This window comes from Salvia hispanica, chromosome 5 (assembly GCF_029641045.1).
Source record: "Salvia hispanica isolate PSC_SH4W2 chromosome 5, Shi_PSC_v1, whole genome shotgun sequence".
NCBI lineage: Eukaryota > Viridiplantae > Streptophyta > Magnoliopsida > Lamiales > Lamiaceae > Salvia > Salvia hispanica.
Window position 1 is genome coordinate 43,578,771 of NC_142696.1, and position 24,376 is coordinate 43,603,146.

Consider the following 24,376-nt stretch of genomic DNA (forward strand, 5'->3'; position numbering starts at 1 on the left):
TTCTATAAATGAATATACTCTATTTTTTGGGACGATCAAAAATAATAAATGTGTTTTTTTTTTTTGGACGGACGGAGTATTATTTCCTTTTATTTTCTTGGGAAAAGTTCAGATACCCATTTTTATGAAATAAATCAAAATTGTAAATTCTGTAATTTGAATCAATTATTTTATGGTTGGATCACATGCTGCAACAATATACTTAGATTGATTCTCACGTACACAATAATACCACTGTCACTTTGCGGTACTATTTCTTCTGTCTATCCATTTTCAGTTTTCACACTTTATTTCTGTTCTTCTCCAATCACTCCATTTTTATTTTATTTTTCACTCGTGGCATCCGCACAAATATGTCACTTTTTTTTTTCGTTTTTATATTGGGATACGTGTGATAGTAGTACGTTTTTGCTATCCAAAAAATAAATATTTTCGCATGATGTGCACAACCATATCATATTCAAAAATCAAAACGATAAGCCCTAGGATCATGTATTTGATTTTTTTATCTATTGGTTTGCAAAAGAATACAGTTGTCGTTAAACAATATTGAGTGAAACATATGATAAATATCAAATGAATCACAAAAAATTATTTCTCACAATAAAGAAACTCCAATGTATTTTCACACTACATGACACTGATCAAGAAACCGAGTGAAAAAATGAAAAGAAGTGAAAAACATTTTTAATATCAATTGTGAATAATTTCACTATATGAACATAGTGTTGCATTTGTATGTCATATATCACACATTTAGATCACATTATGCGGCATCAAGACACTGCAGAAAATCATCATTCCTCACCTCACATAAGACAATCCATCAAAAATTGAACACCAAAAAAACAGCCAAAAATTTTACAAACTAAAAAGAAAACCCTTAGATTCTCTACCTTACAACAGCAATATGTTATTTGACACAACCAGAAGTAGCACTTATCAACACAGCCAAAAACAGCAGAAATCAACTCTATTTACAAGTCGAAAACTGAAAATGGCGAAACCTAGTGACGCCCTCTGGTTTTTGGCCCTGGCAAGAGCTTGATTGCATCTTGCATAGTAGGCCTATGAGATGGGATACTCCTCGTGCAGAGAAGCGCAACCTCAACGACCGACTTCATTGCCTCGTGCAACGGTGAGGAGGGAGCAATGCCGTTGTCATCTCCAACTAGCGTCATCAGATCCTCCCTTTGAAGGCTCTGTGATGCATTCCCCACTTTCCCATTTGTTAAGACCTCGAGAATCAGCTCCCCGAAGTTGTACACATCCATGTCCAGTTCGTCCCTTATCGATGTTATGAAACCACCTACATTACAAACACGTTTACACACACAAAGTATTAACAATCCTAAAATAAGAACATTGCAACAGATATGAAATAAATAAACAACCAGCAAAAGTGTATTTTATAGAACTATATAAGCAACTAAAGTGCATAAGAAATGCTGCATTTTATTGCAGAAAAAAAGTCATATATATACCTGTCTCTTTTCTAATCTTTGCCGGTAGGGGATTTTCTACTGATTCAACTATTGAACTGAGTCCAAACTCGGACAAACGGGGCTCCATGTTTTCATCAAGAAGCACGTTCCTCGCCTTGAGATTCCCATGCGGGATAGCAGGAAAGCAGTCATGATGAAGGAAGCACAAAGCCTTTGCAACTCCATGAATAATCCTGCACTTGGCCTCCCAATCTCTGCTCATCCCAATCTTCTCGGCTAGGTTTCCATTAGGCATATAGTCATACAACAAATAAGCAAGCTGATTGTTGTAGCAAATACCAAGCAATCTTGTCAAATTCGCATGCCTAGTATCACCAATCCTAGTCAAAAACTGCAACATCTCCTTCATCTCCTTCGCCTCCCACTCGATCTTCTTAGCTGAGACAGTGATCCCCGTGGGCAGAACCACTTTGCAGATTGAGTCTGGCAAAGCCGTGGCTTCAACACAGTTAAAGCTCCTCAAAACATCATTTGCTGTGAACTGAGGAAGCCCATCAAAAGCAACCACTTTCCACTGCCCTTTACTCCCTCTTCTCAAGTAAACTATCCCGAAAACTGCAGCCATGATGAACAAAGCAGTCACTGCACATAATATGAGAACCCAAGCCAGCTTCTGAGCTCTCCTGCTCCCAAGCTGGAGCCCGTTCGAGATCCCATTCCCACTAGGGCATGGTCTCAGGGGCGCCCCACAGAGCTTCGGATTGCCAACAAACGCGCTCTCGTCCATCATCTTGAACGTGTTGTTAGAAGGGATTGCACCCGAGATATCATTATAGGACACGTTAAGAAGCCTCAAACTCGAAGAGACCCCAAATTTGGCTGGGATGGAGCCAGTTAAAGCATTGTGTGAAAGGTCTAATATGGTGAGAGCAGGGAGAGTAGCAAGCTCCATAGGTATTGAGCCACTCAAATTATTACTAGCTAAATCCATAACCACAAGCTGCTTACAATTAGACACACTTTCTTGAACATTTCCAGATAAATTATTCATTCCCAATTCAATTACAACAACAGATTTACACCCTTCAAATGGAGGGATATTCCCAGACACACCACAGGAAACCATGGAAAAGTTCTGCAAATTAGGCAATGACCATAAATTCATTGGAACTACGCCGCCTAGATGTGGATTACCAGACGCATTGAAATACTCAAGCTTTAAAGCTTGATCAATATCAGATGGAAGACCTCCTACAAACAAATTCGTTGACAAGTCCACATATGAAACATCAGGAAAATTCCCAAAATGCAGAGAGATTTCACCTGAAAACCGGTTGTCTTCAAGTCGTAGGCGAACCAGAGACGAACAATTTGAGAGAGATGGAGACAGCCCTCCGGTGAAATTATTCGTAAACAGAATCAGCTTCGCCAGCTCCCCTCCAGCACAGATACCAGCAGGAATGTTTCCCACAAACAAATTAGTTGAAACATCGACATGTTGCAGCTTGGAAAACCTGCCTAAATCCTCAGGCAGTGAGCCAGTGAAGTAATTGCTCCATATTAGGAGAGTATCAAGCTGTGGAAGCTTAGCAATGCCATCAGGGACAGAGCCAGACATCTCATTATACATCAAGCTCAGCAATTTGAGGTTTTTCAGCTCAGAAAAACTGTCTGGGATCGGCCCAGAGAGCATATTATCTGAAAGATCCAAGCTTTTGAGGTTCCAGATTCTGCTGAGCTCCCATGCAATCTTACCACTCAACATATTCCTAAAGAGGAAAAGGGATTCAAGCTTGGTGAGGTTGCTGAGTTGGGATGGGATGGGGCCTGAGAGCTTGCAATCTGCAATGTCAAGATAGGTGAGCTCACTCATATTCCCAAACTGCCACGGAATCCCCCCTTCATATAAGTTGTAACCAATCTCCATATGAGAAACCGTCTTGAGCTTCCCCAGCTCAGGAGGTATGTTTCCATTGAGAAAATTCCCAGCCAAATGAATGAATTGGATCGATTTGAAGGATCCATACTCTGATGGTATCGGCCCACTGAAATAACTCCCTGCAAAATTCAAGATTTCGAGGGAATCAAGGCTTGCAACATCTCGGGGGAGGGCCCCAGAGAAGCTGTTGCTGAAGGCATCAAGAACAACAAGATTGGTAAGATTAGAAATCCCAGGTGGGAAAACACCAGAGAAATTGTTCCTGCTTATGTCTAATGATGTGAGGCCTTTGAGGTGGAAGATCCCAGGTGGGAGTTTGCCTGAGAAGGAGTTGTGGCTGAGGTTGAGATCGACGAGATCGACGAAGAGATTGAACTGCTTTCCGGAGAGGGAGCCGCCAAGATTCTTCATCGAGAGGTCTAAAGCTGTGATTTTGGTGGAGTTGTGGTTGCATTTGACGCCGGTCCATGAGCAGGCGTGGATTTGGGGGGAGGGGTGGGGTTGAGAGGGGAGAGACCAGTCACTCAAGGTGTTGGAGTGATCAAGAATCTCGTATTTTAAGTTTAAGAGGGCGTAGGAGAGGGGATCATCTTCTGCAAGAAGTGGCTGCATCAACAACATCAATGGAGTTAGCAGAATTAGGTGGAGAATCTCCATTGGAACTTGCATCTCTCATTTGCAGAAGAAAGATGGTGTAGTGAGAGAGAGGGGGAGAGAGGCTGTGGGGTGTGTCGCCTTATATTAGTATCATGAGAGTGTGTGTGAGAATGCAAGTGCATGGGGACTGGAGAAACAAGAAAGAAGGATTGATGGAGATGGAGTGAGAGAGAAACAAGCACAGTAAGATTGATTAGTTGAAATCAAAAGATAATTGGATTGCTTTTTGGAGCAAGTGGGGCCAGAGGGTGTTGTTAATTAATCAGATCCTTGTTTGGCATTATCAAATAATGAATGTGCATTCTTCTTATCTCAGAGGCATCTCCTTTTCTTTTCTTCTTGTCATTTTTATTTATTTTTAACAATGGCCAAAAATTCCATCAGATTCTTGTGATTTCTGAAACTGTAGAATGGTCAAAAGTGGTGATTTATTTGACAATCAACCCCTCAATTCTTGATTATAGCATCAAGGGCCAATGAAAAAGCCATATAATTAGTAGAAAACGGTGGGATTAGGGAAACTGGTGATGAAATTGAAAGAGAGCAGCAGTGGATGGGTAAAAAAGAAGAATATAATGATAAAAGAAGTCATCTTTCTAGTTGCTTTATAGCTTTTGTGCCTTTGAAGCCTTGAGAAAATACAAAAGCTTGAGTCTTCAATAATGGCTACCATACATACATGATACATGCAATGATCTTCACCAAACTAAACTATTAATTTCACACAATTTCATAGTATTGTGTAGCCCCATCCCACTTTATTTTTCACTCCTCTTTTGTCATTTCAAGTTTCTTACTTTTATATCTATAACTTTTATACATTGATTCTTTTCCATTTTTATACTATGACACCGAAGGAAAAAAAAAACAAAAGTTTCTCATTATTACGGATATTAGCGAGAAAAAGTTACAAATTCAGGGACCGGGTTTTAATTTTCAGAAACTTTAAAGTCAATAACGTAATTTAATTTCCCAAAACTCAACGAGTATGATGTACTTAATTTAAACCTCGATTTTGGTATAGTTTATCTTTTTAAAATCAATGTCGTTAAACTGTATTTAGTCAAATGGGCAAAGTACGAAGTTATTCAAAATGTCTAGTTACTACTTGTAAGTTTAGTGTTTAAGATGAATGTTGGATTTTTTTAAGATGTGGACATTTGCTTCTTTAATTCAAGTGCATTGTCACAATCAATATTTATGGACACTCGCTTTTCTTTCCGTTATAGTGTGTCGTCCTAAAAAATATGTGCGTTCATAAATTTATCAATGATATATACTCTATAATTACAATCCTATGCAATTTGGTCAAAAATAAAAAAATTCAAGCAATTTCTCTTCTTTTTCCCTATTTTGTTGTTGAATGTGCATGGCATAGTAAATTGGTGTGGGTTTGGCATGGAATACATTAAGACAAGTGTGTTCAGATTTCAGAAGCAATTCAAGAAAGCTTCTGCAAATATTTATTAGACAATAAATTTGTTCACAAGGTTTCCCGGTGGTACCCTCGTGAACTTGCATATTTGTTTCATTGTCCCCATCTTTATTTTTGAGATAGTTTTGTTTTTGGATTTTCGAATAATTCATGAAATTTCCATACTTTGAATTTTTGCAATGAAAAAATTGATGACCACTTTAGCCAGAAGCCTTGATATTAAATTAAGTCCCAACTCCCAACTAAATTTTCATTTTTAGAGAAACTCATTTGCGTCTTCTAAGGTTTTTTATGATTATAAAAAAGGACAGTTTAGAGAAGCTGCCAAAATCCCACGTTAATTCTGGGAAAACTCCATGAAAATCTCATACCTCAAAACATCTAGAAAATAATGGAGCTAGTAATGACAAAGTTTTCTTTTTAAAAGATGTCAGAGTTGTTGCATTAATCTAATCCCAAATCAGCACACCAGCTTTTTCAGCACAAATTTCTATAGCATTTCAACTAAATGCAGCTTTCCTAAAGTTGGTTATTAAATTTCTCAATATAGTAATCACGAGGAAAACTAGTTGTTAGTTAGCACTTAGCAAATCAATTCAATTTCAAATTAAATCACCATACATATCACAACAACTTTAAACTCATGCTAATCCGTTCACCAAAATTTATCTCACTTTGACCCGACACAAGTTTTAAAAAATGTAATGAAAAGTGAGTTAAAAAGTTAGTGGATTGTGTGTCCTACTTATATATTAGTTTTATAATAAAATGCGAATAGGAATGAGTGAGTGGAATATGAGGTCCACTACCAAAAATGGTAAAAGTGAAATGGACAAATTTTGAGGGACGAATGGAAATGAAAAAATTGGACAAATTTTGGTGGATGGATGTAGTAGTAGGACTTATTTTTATTTCTTCTTTTAAAATGTTTTTCGATTGCATTTGTCTGTTAGATGAAAATGAATAATTAAATTTATAGTACTAATTAAATCTTGAAAATCGTATAATTTAAATGTTTAAAATAACATTAATAGTGATAGTATTAACTTCAAATTAAAATACCTTGGATGAGCTATGACTAAATTTCTTGATGAGATGTTGCAGGAGATGGCCATGAAATTGTTATTCACGAACATAAGCGTGTCAATGTAGAACTTCTTCATGTCAATGTAGAACTTCTTCAAATTGAGTGGCTCTAACAAATTGTGATGGTTTAAAATTGTATTTATAGATGAAAAATGAATAAAAATCAAATTGTTAAATAAAATAAAAGCTTAAAAAATTGGGCGTTATAGTGTGATTCCATGCCCGGGTCGGACCATAGCTTGCACCCAATCTCCCACCTCCAAAACGGTCTAAGACGAAGTACATGGCCTCCACAAGGGGCAAATGCTCTACCTAAAAAAATTAATTTATACTTCTTTTAATAATTAAGTTTAGATTTTTTTATTTTTTTTAAATATCCTTATTTATGCTCCTTCTTAATTCATTAAAATGTCTTTATTATGTATATTTTTGCCTCACACATATAGAATTCCTGGCCCCGTTCTTGTCTAAGACCATGCCTCATCCTCACGTCCGCCTCCGCCAACGCATTGGGTTCGAACTGGACCGTAAATTCCAAGGTTCGGTTCCATTTAGTATGGGCAAGTGACGCTCTAATCGTGAAAGTCCAACCCCAATTCAAACCATACAATTAAGCTTACGAGACCAAGATTAATTTGAAATTTAAGAAATTAGCATGTGTTGGTATAATTTTAGCTCAAATATATCAAAATTTGGCTCCGTTACTCTGATTAATTTAAACTACCCTGAATACATATTTTAATTAAAATCCCCCATAAATGTTCGAGGCGAAGCTCGATTTAGCTCAAGCACCCCCAACAAGAAAATGATTTCTTAGACATATGAATCTAGTACTATTATTTTTAAAAAATCAGTTTCAGCGTAACTGTAGTAGAAATCTTAGATTAAAATTTAAAGTGCATGCATTCGGGATTTGTAAAATTGAAAACGAAATCCACTCTCAAATAAGGACTGATGACACGACTTTTAACGAACCAAAAGCATGAGGTAAGTGTCGTTTTTATTGACTGTCAAATGGGTAATACCATAAACATATTCGTTTTGATTAAATATCCTATAGATTAAATAGCTGTGATCATTGTGTTCCATTTCTTCATAAATTAGTAAGGTTAGAAACAAAAAACAACCCAACCCAACCCAATGCTACTATTTACGTTCATGTCGATAGAGAAAGGAACACAGAAACTGAATTCCTATGTTTCATCTTATTTTAGCAATAGTAGTCGTGCCATTATTATCCTGTTCGTGCATGGAACTGAATCAATTGATTTTTTATTTAATAAATCTAAAACAGTAAAATAAATACAAAATAAATAGTTAATGAAGTGTTTTTAAGAAAATATAACATTTTGAAAAGAAAAAAAAAACCTGACCACAGTGTGCTATAGAGTGCCGTTGAAGATAATGAGTTGCCAAATTGGAGACATAGGGGGGCAAATTGGTCTTTACGGATGCCGCTAATATAGGAAATTATGTAGTGGCACAGAAACAAATGAGACATATACTCAATCATGAAGCAAGAAAATCAACAGTCAATCATAGATTAATTTATAATCTTCCTTAATTACACACGTATGATAATGGTCATAATAGTACCCTTGCTAGTGGATGTAATGACGAGGGAAAAAGAGCTAAATAGTAGACAAATTAAATGCAATATTTAAATTCTTTAATGCAATTATTACCTGAAAATGTACTTTTTACTAGCTCCACTAACATATATTAAAATCAATAAACATATATAATTGAACAAATAGTCTATATAGATCAACCAAATTGGTCAAAAAGAACAGAAAAAGAAGATCGTTTGCGATGTAGCCAATTCATTTTGATTGGTATGATAATATTTATTAATGAAAACAATATTAATGGATTCATCCTGTTTATCTGGAAGAAAAAATGGTCCATAAAAATCCGAATTACATGATGATTCGAATATATGGAATATTTAAAATGTTAAGATTATTTGAATATTACTGGCTGATTGTTAAACATAGTAGTACTTGTTAAGAATAAAATCGGTGTCTTTGTAAGAGTGAATGGCAAGTACTATGAATCTCGATTCAATATTCCACCGCCTAAATAAAAATTAAAGAAAAATCATGCAAATCTAACCACACTCCAATTACCCATTCAAATTCAAAAGCAACCTCACTGTAATTCTTTATTAGTATCAAACAATACCCAATCACTTCTCTTTACAAATCATTGGCCCATCAAAGAAAATTTCTTTATGGACCACACCATTGTGAAGTCGACCTGCTGTGTGTGTGCACGCAAGCTGACTTGGCATACTATTATACTAGTAATGAATAAACCTTTGAAGAAGAACACCAAAATCAGCTTCAACTGCTTGTTTTAAAACATCACATTACCTTGTAAACAAAAAAAATGTGCACTATACACCAAATGTTTGAAATCAAAGTAGATAGAGATAGTGCTGTCTCATGAAAAAAATATGTAAACTTTGGACGTTGTCTCTATACATTCATAAGCAGACCTGCTGTAACAAATGAATCATGTCGGCAACAAAGATTGGTTTCATTAACCGGTCACTGATCTAAGTCGACAGCAGTATCAAGCTGTACACGGTTTAGCCTAACAGTTCCAAGAATGAATTCGGGCAGTTCTGCCTCTTCTTTTGCCTGGAATGATAGGGAAAACGTCACAATTAATATGCATGTTCAATAGAAAATCAATAACTGGGGATAATTGTGGAGAGATTATGCCAGTTATAAATAAAATCCTAATGTCTAAATTTATCAGACATAAGCTCTTCAATGTACAGAAGAAGAAAAAAACCATGGTGATAAGAGTTTAGAAGTTAGATTGCATTTCTCCGAAGAAACACATCTAACATTGTTATTGACTGAATTGCATATTAATTTAATAGAAATGATAAAGCATCAGGATCAGGTGAAGAAAATAATATACACACCTCGATAACTATGGCAAGATCAACGACAAGGCTTGTAACATATCCAAGAACGAGACTGATTACGCCCCTGGCTACAGACGATGAACCAATATCCACATCAATCTGCAGCAAAAAAGTATAAATTCATACTCCAATCCATGAGAGAGCCAAAGATCTCCACCAGCTTTATACTAAGGTGGCGTTCGGTTGCCATGACTAAGTATCATGAGACTATCCATCTAGGATTAAGTTGTGGGATTATTTTAGTTGGAGGGGGGAGGCTATGACTAATTATCATGACTATCCATCTAGGATTAAGTTGTAGAGTTTAATCTTATGAACCAAACATGATACATCTTTAATCATGAGATTTAATCTTGGCAACCGAACACCCCATAAGGGAAGTTAAAAAAGAATAAATGTGCATGCAACCATATGCTAGACTGACATCAGACAAATCAAAGTGGCAACGTCTATTTTCCAACAGGCATGCCATGTGTTTTACATTATTTTAAGCATTCATTCTCAATTAGGTACTCATTTGAGAACCCACACAGCAAACGTAAGCAGAGAAATCTACACAGAGATCCACACGCCAAACTGATTGCGGAACAATTAAAACTAGGATTTAACCTCGAGAAAGTTGTCTTGTCTAAGGTAATTGCACGTGACTGCTTTTCCAAGAATGCAAGCTTTGGTTCCGACAGCACGTTTTACCATCCAGTACCCCTGTGGTAAACAGCAATAAGAATTGTGAGCCTAGAGCTATAGAAGTTACCTACAGTTGAGAGACGAAAAGATTGCTACCTCAGTAATGCTTGGAATAAGTTTGAATCTTGAATCACGATACATGTCAGTGCCATCAATAAATTTTCCCAATAGTGAGCTCTTGATTACAGGCCTGTCTGCAGCATAATAGAGAACAAGACTATAGTTCGGTCTAGCAGGCACCTGATACAGTTAAAAACAGTTTATAAACTTCTCATTTGAAATGCTCTGAATTCAAATATTCCTAGAAAAAGGACAATAGAATAAAGTATAGTAAGTTAGACCATTATAAAGTTTCCTGGTCTGAAATGCTCTGGACTCGAATATTCCAAGAACAAAGAAGATATTTACGCTTTCTTCAACTCTAAAACACGTTGTTTCAGAGCTGATTATTTAATCAGGTAGTCAAACATAACTTCGTTTGATTTCCATCAAGTTAATCACTTCACATTTAAACTTTAAGCAAAAAATAGTCGCTCTCTTGGTAATTTGGCCCTTTTTAAATATGAATTCTTGTTTCTAGACGTTAAAACCAAAAGAGAGTAAAAACAAAACAGAAAGACTTCTTGAGAATATTAAGTATAACCTCCCAGATTGATATATAGAACATATCTAAAAAACTTATAACACTTTGAAAGGGGAGGCTACAGTAGCCACATAGACACACCTCAAGATTGATAATGAAGATGAATGGAAGCTTTTTCCCTGCCGCACTCTGCAATTAGAAATGACATTAGAAAAATTTATTTTTATTGTAAAAAAAGAAGAAAAATGTTATATTAAGGGACATAGAGCAATATTATGATCACTGGAAGAGCAAACCGATAGAAATGATAAGACTTCATGACATCAGAGCAAACAGAGAGAAGAATAACAATCCATGACATCAGAGCAAACGCAGAGAAACATAACACTTCATTAGACCAGTAACTTCCTGGCAAAGACTCCAATATTGGCACCGTGACATGGTAAGAGAGTACAGATACAACAAAAAAAAACCCCATAATAATGGACATCATGAACATGCATTATTCCTAAACCCTCTTTTTTTATGGGCAAATAAACATAAATTTTTTAAAGGCCGCGGCACGGTGGACCTGAACCCTCTTATTCTAGTTTGTCATAACACACTTACTTTTGTGAAAGTTATGTTTACTTTCATGCTATAACCTTTAAATACGTCTGACAGTGACGTTATTACACAAAACTTTATAGGTTTTCAACAGGGGGATTTAGAGAAAATTATTCAAATTGATGGAGAAATGGTCCACTTTTAGACGTCTTGAACGGGGGGTGGGGAACAGAAAATATATTTTACATTTTTAAATTCATGTGTTATAACTTATAGTAAGTAACTATTAAGATCCTACGTGCTTTGAGAATTTAATTGTGGCATGCTATGATACGGATAGTCTAGCCAAGTGGGTGCCAGCAGGATAGCTCCACAAATCTAGCTGATTGGTTAGTTTGTTCAAGCTAACTGATGGAGAAGATATGGGGAGAAGAAATAGGCAATCTTGTTAAGCTTGTTATTTTGATTTGTTTAGCTGCATTAATCGTCTATAAATATTAGATTATTAGGAGATAGAAATCATTTTGGAGAGATCAGTTTATTGGACGAGTTTTTCTCGTAGGCCTCCTTCGTGAGGATTAGGCCTCTGCGGAGGATTTCACTTTCCTGTTTTGCTATTCAGTTTCTTTCAATAAAGTCGAGCATTTCTAATTCCAACTTCTATTTTACTCTCTATGGTATTCTGTCCAGTAGTTAGTGTGAGAAATCTGTTTGACAGCCTTTACTCCTAACAATTGGTGCGGTGAACGATGGTGCCTCCGCGTACCACAGACACCCGTTTAGATGGTTTGGAGAAGGTTGTCGGCAATCTGGAGAAGAGGACGAAGACGTTGGCCATTGTGGTCAATGAATTGAAAATTCAATGCCTGAAAATGGACGAAAGTGTATCGGCGCTGGGGTCTCAACTCGAGAGGTTCAGGGCAGAAATGCGGGCTGCTTTCTTTTACGGGAATCCGAACAGCACTACTAGTTCGTTCCCTAAAGTTTCGTCTAACGGGCACGGCTCCAACATGAAAATTTCAGGTGGCACACCACCAATCACAATCCCCACATTCGACGGCTCCGATGCGATCGCGTGGCTCGCGCGGGCTGAACAGTACTTCCTGGTGTCTAAAATTCCACCGGAGAATCGCGTGAGTGTTGCCATGGAAGCCTTGGCAGGCCCTGCCGTACCATGGATCCAACTCCTTACGCGACGAATTCCCACTCTATCTTGGGACCGGTTTGTGCAGGAAATGATGAAATGTTTTGGTGATTCAGAAGCATGGAAACCCAAGAGCGTTGCTGTTCGCCAGGAGATACCAGCTATTACCCCGTCTGCAATCCACACTGATATCGACATTAAAGCGATCAATACAGTGCCCCTGCTCTTGGCAGTTCAACAGCCCATTCCACCTCCAGTTCTGGTGCCTCTACCATCTCCTACCTGTCCACCTCTACTAGCAACGGTGACAGCACCGTTGTTGTCCTCTAGTCCGCCTAAAACACTAAGGAGAATACTCTACACACCATCCAATAACCCCTACCTATACAGCAAACGTGCACACCTTTGGCAGCACAACAACCCATTCCACCTCCAGTTTTGGTGCCTCTACCATCTCCTCCTAGTCTATCTACACCAGCAACTACACCTACACTAGCACCAGTGACAGCACCGCTGTTGTCCACCTCCAACCCTTACATTCTGCAGTTTCAACCTCCATTCTCTTCCTTGCTGCGTTGTTTAGTTTCCGCTGCTAGCCACCAATCTATGCAGACGATGGTTTCCTTTCCGGGCTTCCCATATGCAGCAGTTGGCGCTCCTTTCTCCTATCTAGTCATGCTGCAATTCCTTCATATAGTGCGTCATCTTCAATGGTTTGATGCTCTGGCTACTAACGGGAAGCATGAGTTTGAACCTCCACCGAGAAAGTGTTGTGTTTCGATTTTGAGCTCAACCTTGAGGGCAAGGTTGTTTCGAGAGTGAGGCAGTTGATACGGATAGTCTAGCCAAGTGGGTGCCAGCAGGATAGCTCCACAAATCTAGCTGATTGGTTAGTTTGTTCAAGCTAACTGATGGAGAAGATATGGGGAGAAGAAATAGGCAATCTTGTTATTTTGATTTGTTTAGTTGCATTAATCGTCTATAAATATTAGATTCTTAGGAGATAGAAATCATCTTGGAGAGATCAGTTTATTGGACGAGTTTTTCTCGTAGGCCTCCTTCGTGAGGATTAGGCCTCTGCGGAGGATTTCACTACTTTCCTGTTTTGCTATTCAGTTTCTTTCAATAAAGTCGAGCATTTCTAATTCCAACTTCTATTTTACTCTCTACGGTATTCTGTACGGTATTCTGTCCAGTAGTTAGTGTGAGAAATCTGTTTGACAGCCTTTACTCCGCACCAATTGTTAGGAGTAAAGGCTGTCAAACAGATTTCTCACACTAACTACTGGACAGAATACCATAGAGAGTAAAATAGAAGTTGGAATTAGAAATGCTCGACTTTATTGAAAGAAACTGAATAGCAAAACAGGAAAGTGAAATCCTCCGCAGAGGCCTAATCCTCACGAAGGAGGCCTACGAGAAAAACTCATCCAATAAACTGATCTCTCCAAGATTTCTATCTCCTAAGAATCTAATATTTATAGACGATTAATGCAACTAAACAAATCAAAATAACAAGCTTAACAAGATTGCCTATTTCTTCTCCCCATATCTTCTCCATCAGTTAGCTTGAACAAACTAACCAATCAGCTAGATTTGTGGAGCTATCCTGCTGGCACCCACTTGGCTAGACTATCCGTATCATGCTATCTGTGTGACAGGTGAAGAAGTGCTCTCATTATTATTAATAGAATAATAGTAACACTTTTTTTGGACAGTTGAAGAATCAGAAAATCTATTTCCCGTAGAATGTTAACCTTTTTGGAACAGATGATTATATACCCTTCATCTGTCCCTCTCTCTCATAAGATTCTCACCAGGGTTGATTCAGAGGATTGTGTTTATCAGATCATGATACGCAAACCCCATAGTTTCAATACACAGCACTCATCTTTAGGACTAACAGCTTCTTCAATTGGGAAATAGCTGACTTGACACAAGATTCAGACAGACAACAAGATTTACTTGAAAGTGTTACATATAACTATGAATCGACACATTTTAAGGTTTTACATTTTTATCTGAAGTAGTGACAACTAAAGCTCCCAAGTTTATAATTCTAATTTCTAAGCACGGATTATGAACTGAGATACCCATAAGTAGAAGTATTCGGCAGTGAGTTTTTTATCAGTTGGAGTTTTGTGACATCATACACTAAGCATTACCTGGGCCAGGCTTTTAGGATGCAGTGCAACTTTTGAGGCACAATTTTCCACCTTGAACCAGTCAACTGCTACTAGCTTGAGAAGAGGTTCTCCCCCCTTCACCTAAAGGGCGTCAGGGCAACACAAAACATTTGAAAAATGAAACGGCCATAATTATTGAACGAGTATGGATCAAATAAAATAACCATGAAAAGGAAAACACTACTAGAAGCTGTCCTTGTAATAAGCTGTCTACCTTCATGCCATCTTTCAAGTATGTCTTCCCCCTGATCATGAATCCAGAACCATCAGGAGATGACCAGCAATTCTTGTCAAGTTCATCCTTCGCTCTCCTCATGGTCCCATGAAACTCATCTGAATCGAGATTAATCGGAGATACAAGTGTATTCAACACACTTGATTCTTGCCCTGTACCAGATGATAAAATTAATACTTTGCAGAATAGTGTGAATGACTAGTGCATAATAACCTATTAATGGTGGTAACATATTAAATAAAAAGTAGTAGATCGTCAATGAGATTTCGTGTAGAAAAACACCTGAAGCCCTTTTTGCTGATAGACCTGCTATGGCCCAGGATATGTTCCTCAGTTTAGTCTTCATGTCCTGACATAAAACAAAAAACAAAGAATTTGTGAAGTTTGTGAGAGCGACATCAAGTTTTTACTGCCATTGAACAAACTAAACCTTATTGACTTCTTTGTTGTCGTTCTCGTCGTCGTCGTCATCAGAGGATGAATCATCAGTTGCATCATAGAACTCATCCGCTCCTTCTGCATCCTCAAATTCACTGTTGGATCCAGAAAGATCAGATGATTTGGAATGAACTATTGTGGTGGAGAACACTGATGCAAGTGCTGGGTTTGCGCCAATATATTCCTTTAGACCTAAACAAATCATGATAACATCACAGAAAAAGGAATTACTTGACACCCAAATCACTTGAGGAGGAAAAGGAAAAAGAAACATGAATATGCATATTACGTGCTTAAAAAAAATAGCCTGCCACAGTTAAGTACAAGGCTCTATTCAGCAGTTTGGAGACCATTTGTACATTTTATGAAGACAAAAAGGCAAACTGTTAACTGTCATATAATGGAAGTTTACTAGATTAGAATTGCATTACAATCTATAAAAATCAAGTGAATAGCTGCTGAGCAGTGTTGCATCTGTCACTATCAGTCATGTCATACCCTAAGTGATGTAACATGAAGCACATAAAAGAAACATAACTTCTAAAGTAGATAAAAAAAATAAGAGTAATAATACCTAGCAGAAACAATGCTATAAAAAAACGATTCGGAAGCCTAAAAAAAGCTAACAACTAAGAATTCTTAAAAAGAGTAAATACATTAAAGTTCAAGTGAAAAGGTTCTATTATAATGATAATGCTATTTCTCATGAAAAATCTAGACAGGCCAATTTCTTATAATCTAATAAAATTCCATTGAAGGAAACTTCTCGATATAATGGCATGTGAATTTATGTTTACTTGTTTAGGATAACATCATAGAGCTAGAAGAAAAAAATTCAACTGATCAAAGTTTGCATAATTAAGGAAGATATAGTTTTTCCCTTAATAAGCATATAAAGAATAAAAAATAGACACTAAACTACGTCAATTGATTAATAAATTTAAACTTTGATAGTTAGATATCATGATTTTTTGTTTATGTACTATTCTGAATAAAAGGAATGCTTCATTAATGTTTAAGCACATTGTTTCTTGCACATTTGGAAAATAGATACTTCCCAGCTTTGTCGACTAGACTTCAAAGTATTACAAACCTGATACTTGACTTAGTAACGCATAAGGAACAGTCTTTTCAAACTTCGGACAGTGCTTATTCCTCCACTTGAACCAACCTTTGGGGTTTATTTCTAGTGTTTGTGTGATGAGACATCTTGCACCATTTGCTGAAGAAGATGTGCTTAAATCACTCATCTCCCATGTGGAAGCTACATGGAAAAAGGTTAGAGAAAAGAGTCAAGAATTATTTATGTTTTATAAACTTAAAATATAAAATACCGGTGAGTTACAAATACTCGACAAGCATTATGGCAAGAAGAACAATGAGAATGTACAAAATACATAAACTAATAATAGAATATGTAATTCATGTATGCTAAAACCAATGAGGATGAGCCAAGAAAGGATTTAGGCCCATTAATGTGCTTGTAAAGGCAGATTATAAGATGGTGAGAGTAAAATTGGATTTAAAAGTATAGAGTATCTCCTTAAGAGCAACTTTAATAAAAATTTTAATAGCATTTTTTTTTGGAAAAATGTACTGTAATTTGTACTTCAAGTTAACGTGGGAAATGCACATTCAAACAAAATGCTTCTGTTCAGCAGAAAATTTTCTTACGGTTAATTTTTGTGCGTTCGTAGCCGGATCTTGGAGGCCGATTCTTGTGTATAGAAGGAAACTGCAGGATTGCTGCACCAATAGATGTGCATCATATTGTCAATCACAAAACTGTCAGTTTTAGACCTCAATCTAGAAACTTGATCTGAATGTTTACCTTACTATTTGCATCAGGAAACAATTCATTTTATAGGCATCACAATCAGAAAATTACTAATCCACAATATTTTCACAGAACTATTAAATCTTAAACTACACAAACAGTAAAGCAGAAGAAAACACATATATAGTCTGTTTCAGCTATCTAGAATAAATGGACCGACGAAAAGCTCAAAGGGCTGGGCCACGAGTATTATATTTTCTGTTAAAATGATGTAACAGTGAGCTCTATACAAATACTGGTGAATTGCATGTGATCAAATAAGTTAAGGATGAACAATCTCACCACTCAAATGCCAAATCAAGAATATCACAATAATCAATTTGATATACTACTACATTATAATTTAGTAATTTTGACAAAATATTAAGTTATTAACTCTTTATCTTTGTATTTTGTCCAAGACACAAGATGGATTATTAATGTACAGACACATGAGAAACAGAATGAGTTAAACTTCTAAATATTGGCAAAGGGAAGCAGAATACAGATACTTACTGTATTTTCCATCTTGTCCGCGAAACCATTGCCTTGAAAAGACAAAGTCCCTCTTTGACTGCCACCTGCATATAGTAACATCTTTCAATTGGCAGGAAAAAAAATATAACCATAAGGAGCAAAGAGACAAATCCTTTTATCATTGCAGAATCGAACATCAATAGAAGAGAAAAGGAATGTAACTATTGAATAATGAGCCCAAGGACTATTGAATAATGAGCCCAAGGCTGTCACATGCACAAAATGCAACTATGAGATCAACTTACAAAAACCAGAACCTCAAAGATAATGTCAAGCCTATGGTCTGATTACTGACAAAGGTGCAGGTTGGTGCCAATTATAAAACCAAGAGAGTCGCGTTACAGTTTACAAAGAGATCATTTTAATTAGGAAAGATAGGTACATTTTAATTTTAATGAGTAAAAGTAGCCCTCCATCCCAACTCCCAATCCAATCTACTATGTCCCAAATAATAATTGAACAATACATGGGACTTGGGAGCTGCAAAAAATAGAAATCTTTGATAACTAACTTTACACTAACTTAAAATAGAAAGACTAAAACTTTAATTGTGCCATTGTTCATCTTCAAATCATTTAGCAGTTAGCACCAGAAGAGAAAATGATAAACCATGAATCTGATTAACTAGAATCACTCACCAAGTTAGATAACGTGGATCGAAAGTCCCATACACAACATCATAGTGTCCATTTATAGAATCAATCAACTCCAAGTCACCAGTCAAAGCATCCCACCTGTGAAAGAACCATCAAATTGAATTTAATTGGAAAAGCAGGCACAAAACAAAATCTGACACACTTACTCGTATCTCCTTTGTCGATCAGTATTTAACACAATTTCAAACACGGTATCAGCACTCGCATCTACAACACCAACCGCTTTGACCAGTACCCCTTTACCATTCTATAAAACAATGCATTGAGAAATTACAATACATAATCATAACTTTTCCATCAAACTTCAACCAAACAATTTTTATTGCTGGATTCAAACAACGCACATCACAGGACAGAGAGAAGTGGCAAATAAAGACCACACAATATCACGAATCATTTTCGACATCAACATTATTCTCCTTTTTGGCTTTCAAGCAAAAAAATTTGTTTATAATTGAGAGAAAACACATTTTATAATTTTTTTTCCCAATAGTGAAAGCAGGTAATAGGTTTTTCAATTACTGAATTACCGTGGAGCTGGCGACATCTTCAAATATTCTCACACCTGAAACCAAAAGTAGTGTTACAATAGTGGCTAAACTATGGTATTTTTGTAAATATAAAATACATGCAAAATTAGAATCCTATCAGAGCCTGTGGCCTGCTGTCATTAACTAAGATGGTCATCTTTGTTCATGAGTTGGATGGTTTCCAGAAGTCAAGTTCAAAATTATATCACCTACAGGGGTACAAAAAAAGAACTCCAACCAAGTTGTAAATGTACCATTGACTGTGCGGACACACCTCCATTCATGTGCTTCAACAGCATCGCCACCATCTGCATCATAATATGTCTCCAAACTATTCCCAGATAAGCTTGAGGCTTTGCGCACAAGCATTTCTGGCCCTGTGAAAAAGAGATTGAAGAAGTTTTTGTAGCAATAAGCAAATTAATAATAAAATACATATTTATATAGATACACACAAAACACAGATCTCCAACAATAATATAAGCAAATAAAAAAATCTCAGCAGTTACTGTGCATAACAGAGAGCAACCTCACCTTGTCCAATCCTTATTAGCTTTTTCAATCCATGAGCATAATGCCGCACTCTAGGCCGATGACCCTCCAGGTCAATCCTTATAAAAAAATAAAGAAAATAATGCTCAGAGTTTGTAGGAGCACTGCCAACTCTAAATGTAAAGAGAAGTTATTACACATTCAAAGTCACAGAGCAAAATGGTCCCAACTATGATAGAGATAAAGTAACCATTCTAAATTAACAAAGCAAAATGGCAAAAACACATGTAAAATAGCATATTCTGTGAGAAATTGTGGAATTACTGAAAGAACAAAGAGTAATGGCGAGCAAATGTACAAATTTCAATTTCTATGCCTCCACCTTGGGAAGGAGCTAATATGATATGCTACAGAATATGATACTCGTAACTCATTATACAAATGACATGCAACATTTACACAAGAAAAAAGCAAATTGGGAACATTTTATCACTGAAGTAAAATTATATAAATACGAGATATACACATACTCATCCTCCATACTCAGCTTGTTTCTCACACTAGCACCTCTTGATAACTCGTATTCTACCTACAATTCAAAATAGTGTGAGCCATTGGAGCAGTGAAAGATAGAAATATAAGCCAGTTCTGTTTTTTGTTATAAACTTATCTGAGGTCAAGCTTAAATGATATCATCAATAATGTCTGTTACTTAATGAAAGGGAAAGAAGCATAAATTACTCAGCGGAGTAGATGGCCGAGTGAATGTGAATAAACCAAAGGAAAAACTTAAACAACAGAACATTATACACACTTCCAGCCAAATACAAAGAACATAAGGTTCTTATCTGAACAAATGTAACCATAAAGTACTAAGCCAATCTGGTTATCAATGGCAAATGAAGAAAAGAAAATTCTAAACATATTTTATTTGGAAAAAAACAAATAATAAATGCCATATTTTGTCACTTTCTCTTATACCACTTGTTTAGCGTGATCAAATGCTTCCATCCATTTTCGGGCATCACCAGCTGTAGTACAAGCAATCTGCAACAAAAAAGAATCAACTTGGGTAACTTCAATCATAACAAAATGTCATATCAAACAGAGGAAAAGCCAGAACAACTTTTGGCTAAATAAGGAGACATTGTTTAGGTTTTTATAAAAATGCATTTATTATATTCAGAGATGAATTTAAAAGAGATACAGAAACTATAGTTTCACACAGTTGTTAAGTGCATTGTTAACTGAGAGTAATAGATAAGGTTAGTTACCCTGACTTGAATATACGATTAGAAATCAAGATAGCATTACATGATCACATCAAAAGCGAACGCAAGTGAAACTACAGACAAGGCTTAACCACTCAGCTTATCAGAAGATCACATATAATGATTTTATCACTTACCTCACCCTTTTTTTCTTCGTCCAAACGATTGTAGAACCTTAGCGCATACATATCCTACAAAATGAGCAAAAAAAATTCAGAGAGAAACCAAACTTTTATCATTGTTAAGCAATATAAGTTACGAGTAACTTGAACAATACGCTAATACAAGGATAATAAAATACGAGGACACAAAACAGTCAAAATATAAAAATCTGAGAATTATAATTTAAATGTAAGAAGATTGAAGGAAAACTGCAGAGCCTTACAATATTGTTCACCTTCCGTCGACCCAATTCCTCTACCATAAGTGTGTGTCCTATGACACCCCTTCGAATAGGTTTCTGCCACAATTGTATGAGCATAGTTATTGGATATCAAATGACCTTGCTTTCAGAAATTAATTTCATCTATACCAGATAAGTTCTAGGTGAATCATCAGAGACATGATGCATACATAGTAATAAGTAGTACTCCATTTAATGAATTATCAACACAAGAATATGGAAGGAGTTCCTCCTTCGTAGATTCAGTTTTGGAGAAGGTCCACCTAGATCAACGTGGGATAAGAAAACATGTGGCTCCAATCCAAACATGAGGGTAGACTAACTCAAGTTGGTTCTCTTTTGTGAATCCATCTTTTGGGAACAACGAGCATCTTCATTCCCCCCTCCCCAAGCTAACCAATGCTAAGAAGTGCATGAAAGATTTACGAGTGCCAATTTTAGCACACTTAATCAAAGAGGATTTCACACTCCGACGCGCCTCTCTTTTTCTTTAGACAATTTAGTAACTCAATTGAAAAAACTAGAAACCAAAAAGCATAGCCGAACAGAAAATAATACTACTATTGATCAAAACGTGTAAAAAACAGTAACCAATTGATGCATGAGTCCAAGATCAGTATTGACAACAGACACCCAGCGTAACCATCAAGCCAATCATTACTAGAAAGATGAGAAGAAGGAAGGCTACCCCACAGTCCAATCTAAGAATATGAAACTGAATTAAGAAAACGTAATGATCATCCATACTATCATATTCACAGCTCAGAATAAAACATAAATTTCAATAAAACGCCTCACGGAAACTGAAACGCGGAGAGAGAGAGGAACATACAGTGCCGGGATTGTCATGAGGATCGCGTTTGTACATCTCCAAATACTTGCCGCGTATTTTGAGAAAGCGGAAGTGGCAATACTCGCGCCCAATTTTATTCACACCGAGATGAAAAACCCAGCCGGAATACTCAAACCTGTCGCCGCTGCCGGAGCTGTGGCTTCTGATAGTGGTGTCGTAGCCGTTCTGCTTCACGGAATTTTTCGCCGGCGGCGAATTCTCCTCGGAGACGGACTCCGACGCCACAGTAGCGTCGCCTCCGACCTTGTTGAGTGCGGGGCTGGAAGCCATTGCCGAGAATCGAGATCCGCAGGAGTCGTAGCTGCGAAGACTGGAGAGAGAGAGAGAGAGAGAGAGAGAGAGAGAGAGGGACAATGACAATGGAGCAGCCTGCAGAATTGAAATTGCCGAAGTGGTTTAACGAATTAATAAATGTCAAGGAAAATATGGTATATGTAATTTTAAGTCAAGATTTGGAGTCCAAGATATAGTTTCACGCAAATTTAGTTAATCCTGTGGATTTGTCGATACTGAAAAAATCTTAATCACGCGTAATCGTCAATAAATGAAATATTAACTAATGTCTCAAAATTAAGTCATATAAGTAACTTTTTTTAAAACAAGATTAATGTGTATCTCGTTTCTTTTATATCCAAATAATCAAACTAAATAAAATTGAAATTGAGAGAAATCAAAATCGATTACGATATACTACACTCAATTGGATCTTCGGAACCTGCTTTGGTAATCCATCTAATAAATAAGAGAAATATGATTTAGCTATGGTAATCCAACCATATGTAATTTTTATATAATTCAAATTATTATTCAATTATTAGTTAATAAACTCAAATTCAGTACTAATCTGTGAAATAAGCAGTAGTATCAAACATGGGAATAAGCCCACAAAAACATCCACTTTCTTGTCTCTTTCATTTCATGCCATCAAACACGTCCTTAACGCGTACAATTTTTAATTATATACAACTCCACTATTACTGCCGTTATGAATATGTCGACGTGGCGTCCTCAACTTGACAGCTATAAAAGCATACACTCGTTTATAGATTTTGAATAAAAGAATAAGTAAAACATAATACTATGACTCTGCGAAAGAATAAAAAGGATGAGAGATATTATTTGGACGTTAATATCAACTTAGAAAAGTGTCTTATTATTTCATGGTGATGATGTTGGTGACTGACCTTTTATCTGTATGGGCAGATAATCAGAGATGATTAATTAAACTTTATTTGATAAATGTTATTCGAGGCATGTATGTTTGTTTAATTAAGGGAATTTATATTTTGATTTGTTAAGGCTTAGATCATCCACGTTAAGAATAGGCGTCAGCCACTCTCTCTCCATGCCACGTCAGCAGCATTAAAAATCCACCTGTCACGTCATCATTTACTCAAATAGGCCAGCTATAGGCCAGCCGCAATAAAAATAATTCAAAACAACTACATTTACGGAATTAAATTTACGAGACATATACGGGAAAATTCATTAATTGCATTAAAAAAATACATTCATTTAAAAAAATAAATTACATAATAAAGAAAAAAAAACTATCGACGTGCAGTCTTCCGTGCCCACAACTCTTCAATTATATTCTTTTGGAGTTAAATATGAGCATCCACTTGGCGCATGTCGGCATATTCCTGGAGGCGGCCGACTTGATCGTGAGGTACCCCACGTCGTACGCTAGGGGTGACCGTTCCGTGGCTTGGACCGGCTTCATCGTCATTGGCCCAACTAGTCAGTTGTACGCCTTCGTCTTCGACGATCATGTTGTGCATGATAATGCAGGCGTACATTATATCAGCAACACATTTGACATCCCACAAACGCGTTGGACCCTTAATTACCGTCCATCGAGACTGGAGCACACTAAATGCGCGTTCCACGTCCTTGCGCGCCGACTCCTGCCATTCCGCAAAGTAGGCCTTCTTGTCATCCGCCGCGTGCCTAATCGTCTTCACAAAGACAGGCCACCTAGGGTATATCCCATCTGCCAAGTAGTAGCCCATATCATGCCGGTTGCCGTTGGCCACAAATGAGACGGCTGGACCGATGCCCTGACACTTCTCGTTGAAGAGGGGCGACGAGTTGAGGACGTTGTTCGACCTGGCTACCCTAAAATACGCATGCCAGATCCACAGCCGGTAATCAGCTACGGCCTCGAGGATCATCGTGGGATTCTTTCCCTTGTAGTCGGTCGTGTAGGCCCCTTTCCAGGCAGTTGGACAGTTCTTTCACTCCCAATGCATACAATCTATGCTGCCTAACATCCCGGGGAACCCATGCTGCTCCCCGTGCATCTGCATCAGATTCTGACAATCTTGGGGGTAGGGTTTCGAAGGTATTGCTCACCGAAAATTTGAATCACTCCCTGACATAAAAACTTCAGACATTCCAGAGAAGTCGTCTCACCGATGTGGAGGTACTCATCCCACATGTCTGCTGCGCCTCCGTAGGCCAACTGCCTGATTGCCGTCGTGCACTTTTGGATAG

The 24,376-nt window shown here is 37.1% G+C and overlaps 2 protein-coding genes across 2 annotated transcripts; both read right to left on the reverse strand.

Moving 5' to 3' along the window:
- Nucleotides 1-785: 785 nt before the first annotated feature.
- MOL1 (Leucine-rich repeat transmembrane protein kinase family protein) lies at nucleotides 786-4,213 on the reverse strand. Its single transcript, XM_048086327.2, has 2 exons — nucleotides 1,485-4,213; nucleotides 786-1,309 (listed from the first exon to the last, which is right to left on the reverse strand). The coding sequence occupies exons 1-2, from the start codon at nucleotides 4,051-4,053 to the stop codon at nucleotides 1,008-1,010; spliced, it is 2,871 nt and encodes a 956-aa protein (XP_047942284.1). The 5' UTR covers nucleotides 4,054-4,213; the 3' UTR covers nucleotides 786-1,007.
- A 4,688-nt stretch (nucleotides 4,214-8,901) lies between these two features.
- On the reverse strand, nucleotides 8,902-22,264 carry LOC125188281 (protein ENHANCED DISEASE RESISTANCE 2-like). Its single transcript, XM_048085054.2, has 22 exons — nucleotides 21,860-22,264; nucleotides 21,010-21,084; nucleotides 20,762-20,815; nucleotides 20,335-20,400; nucleotides 19,884-19,942; nucleotides 19,396-19,472; nucleotides 19,116-19,238; nucleotides 18,862-18,896; nucleotides 18,478-18,578; nucleotides 18,314-18,409; nucleotides 17,655-17,719; nucleotides 16,997-17,068; nucleotides 16,416-16,586; nucleotides 15,315-15,514; nucleotides 15,167-15,233; nucleotides 14,864-15,036; nucleotides 14,629-14,730; nucleotides 10,915-10,962; nucleotides 10,287-10,430; nucleotides 10,113-10,208; nucleotides 9,501-9,602; nucleotides 8,902-9,207 (listed from the first exon to the last, which is right to left on the reverse strand). The coding sequence occupies exons 1-22, from the start codon at nucleotides 22,148-22,150 to the stop codon at nucleotides 9,115-9,117; spliced, it is 2,310 nt and encodes a 769-aa protein (XP_047941011.1). The 5' UTR covers nucleotides 22,151-22,264; the 3' UTR covers nucleotides 8,902-9,114.
- Between the last annotated feature and the right edge of the window lie 2,112 nt (nucleotides 22,265-24,376).

Excerpts from the sequence above, each read along its gene's own strand:
- MOL1 (XM_048086327.2), bottom strand. The coding sequence starts at position 4,053 with ATGCAAGTTCCAATGGAGATTCTCCACCTAATTCTGCTAACTCCATTG. Across the intron at positions 1,310-1,484 it reads AAAGATTAGAAAAGAGACAG|GTGGTTTCATAACATCGATA; the intron begins GTATATATATGA and ends TTTGTAATGTAG.
- LOC125188281 (XM_048085054.2), bottom strand. The coding sequence starts at position 22,150 with ATGGCTTCCAGCCCCGCACTCAACAAGGTCGGAGGCGACGCTACTGTG. Across the intron at positions 17,720-18,313 it reads GATCCACGTTATCTAACTTG|GTGGCAGTCAAAGAGGGACT; the intron begins GTGAGTGATTCT and ends TACTATATGCAG. Across the intron at positions 9,603-10,112 it reads GACAAGACAACTTTCTCGAG|ATTGATGTGGATATTGGTTC; the intron begins GTTAAATCCTAG and ends TTTTTGCTGCAG.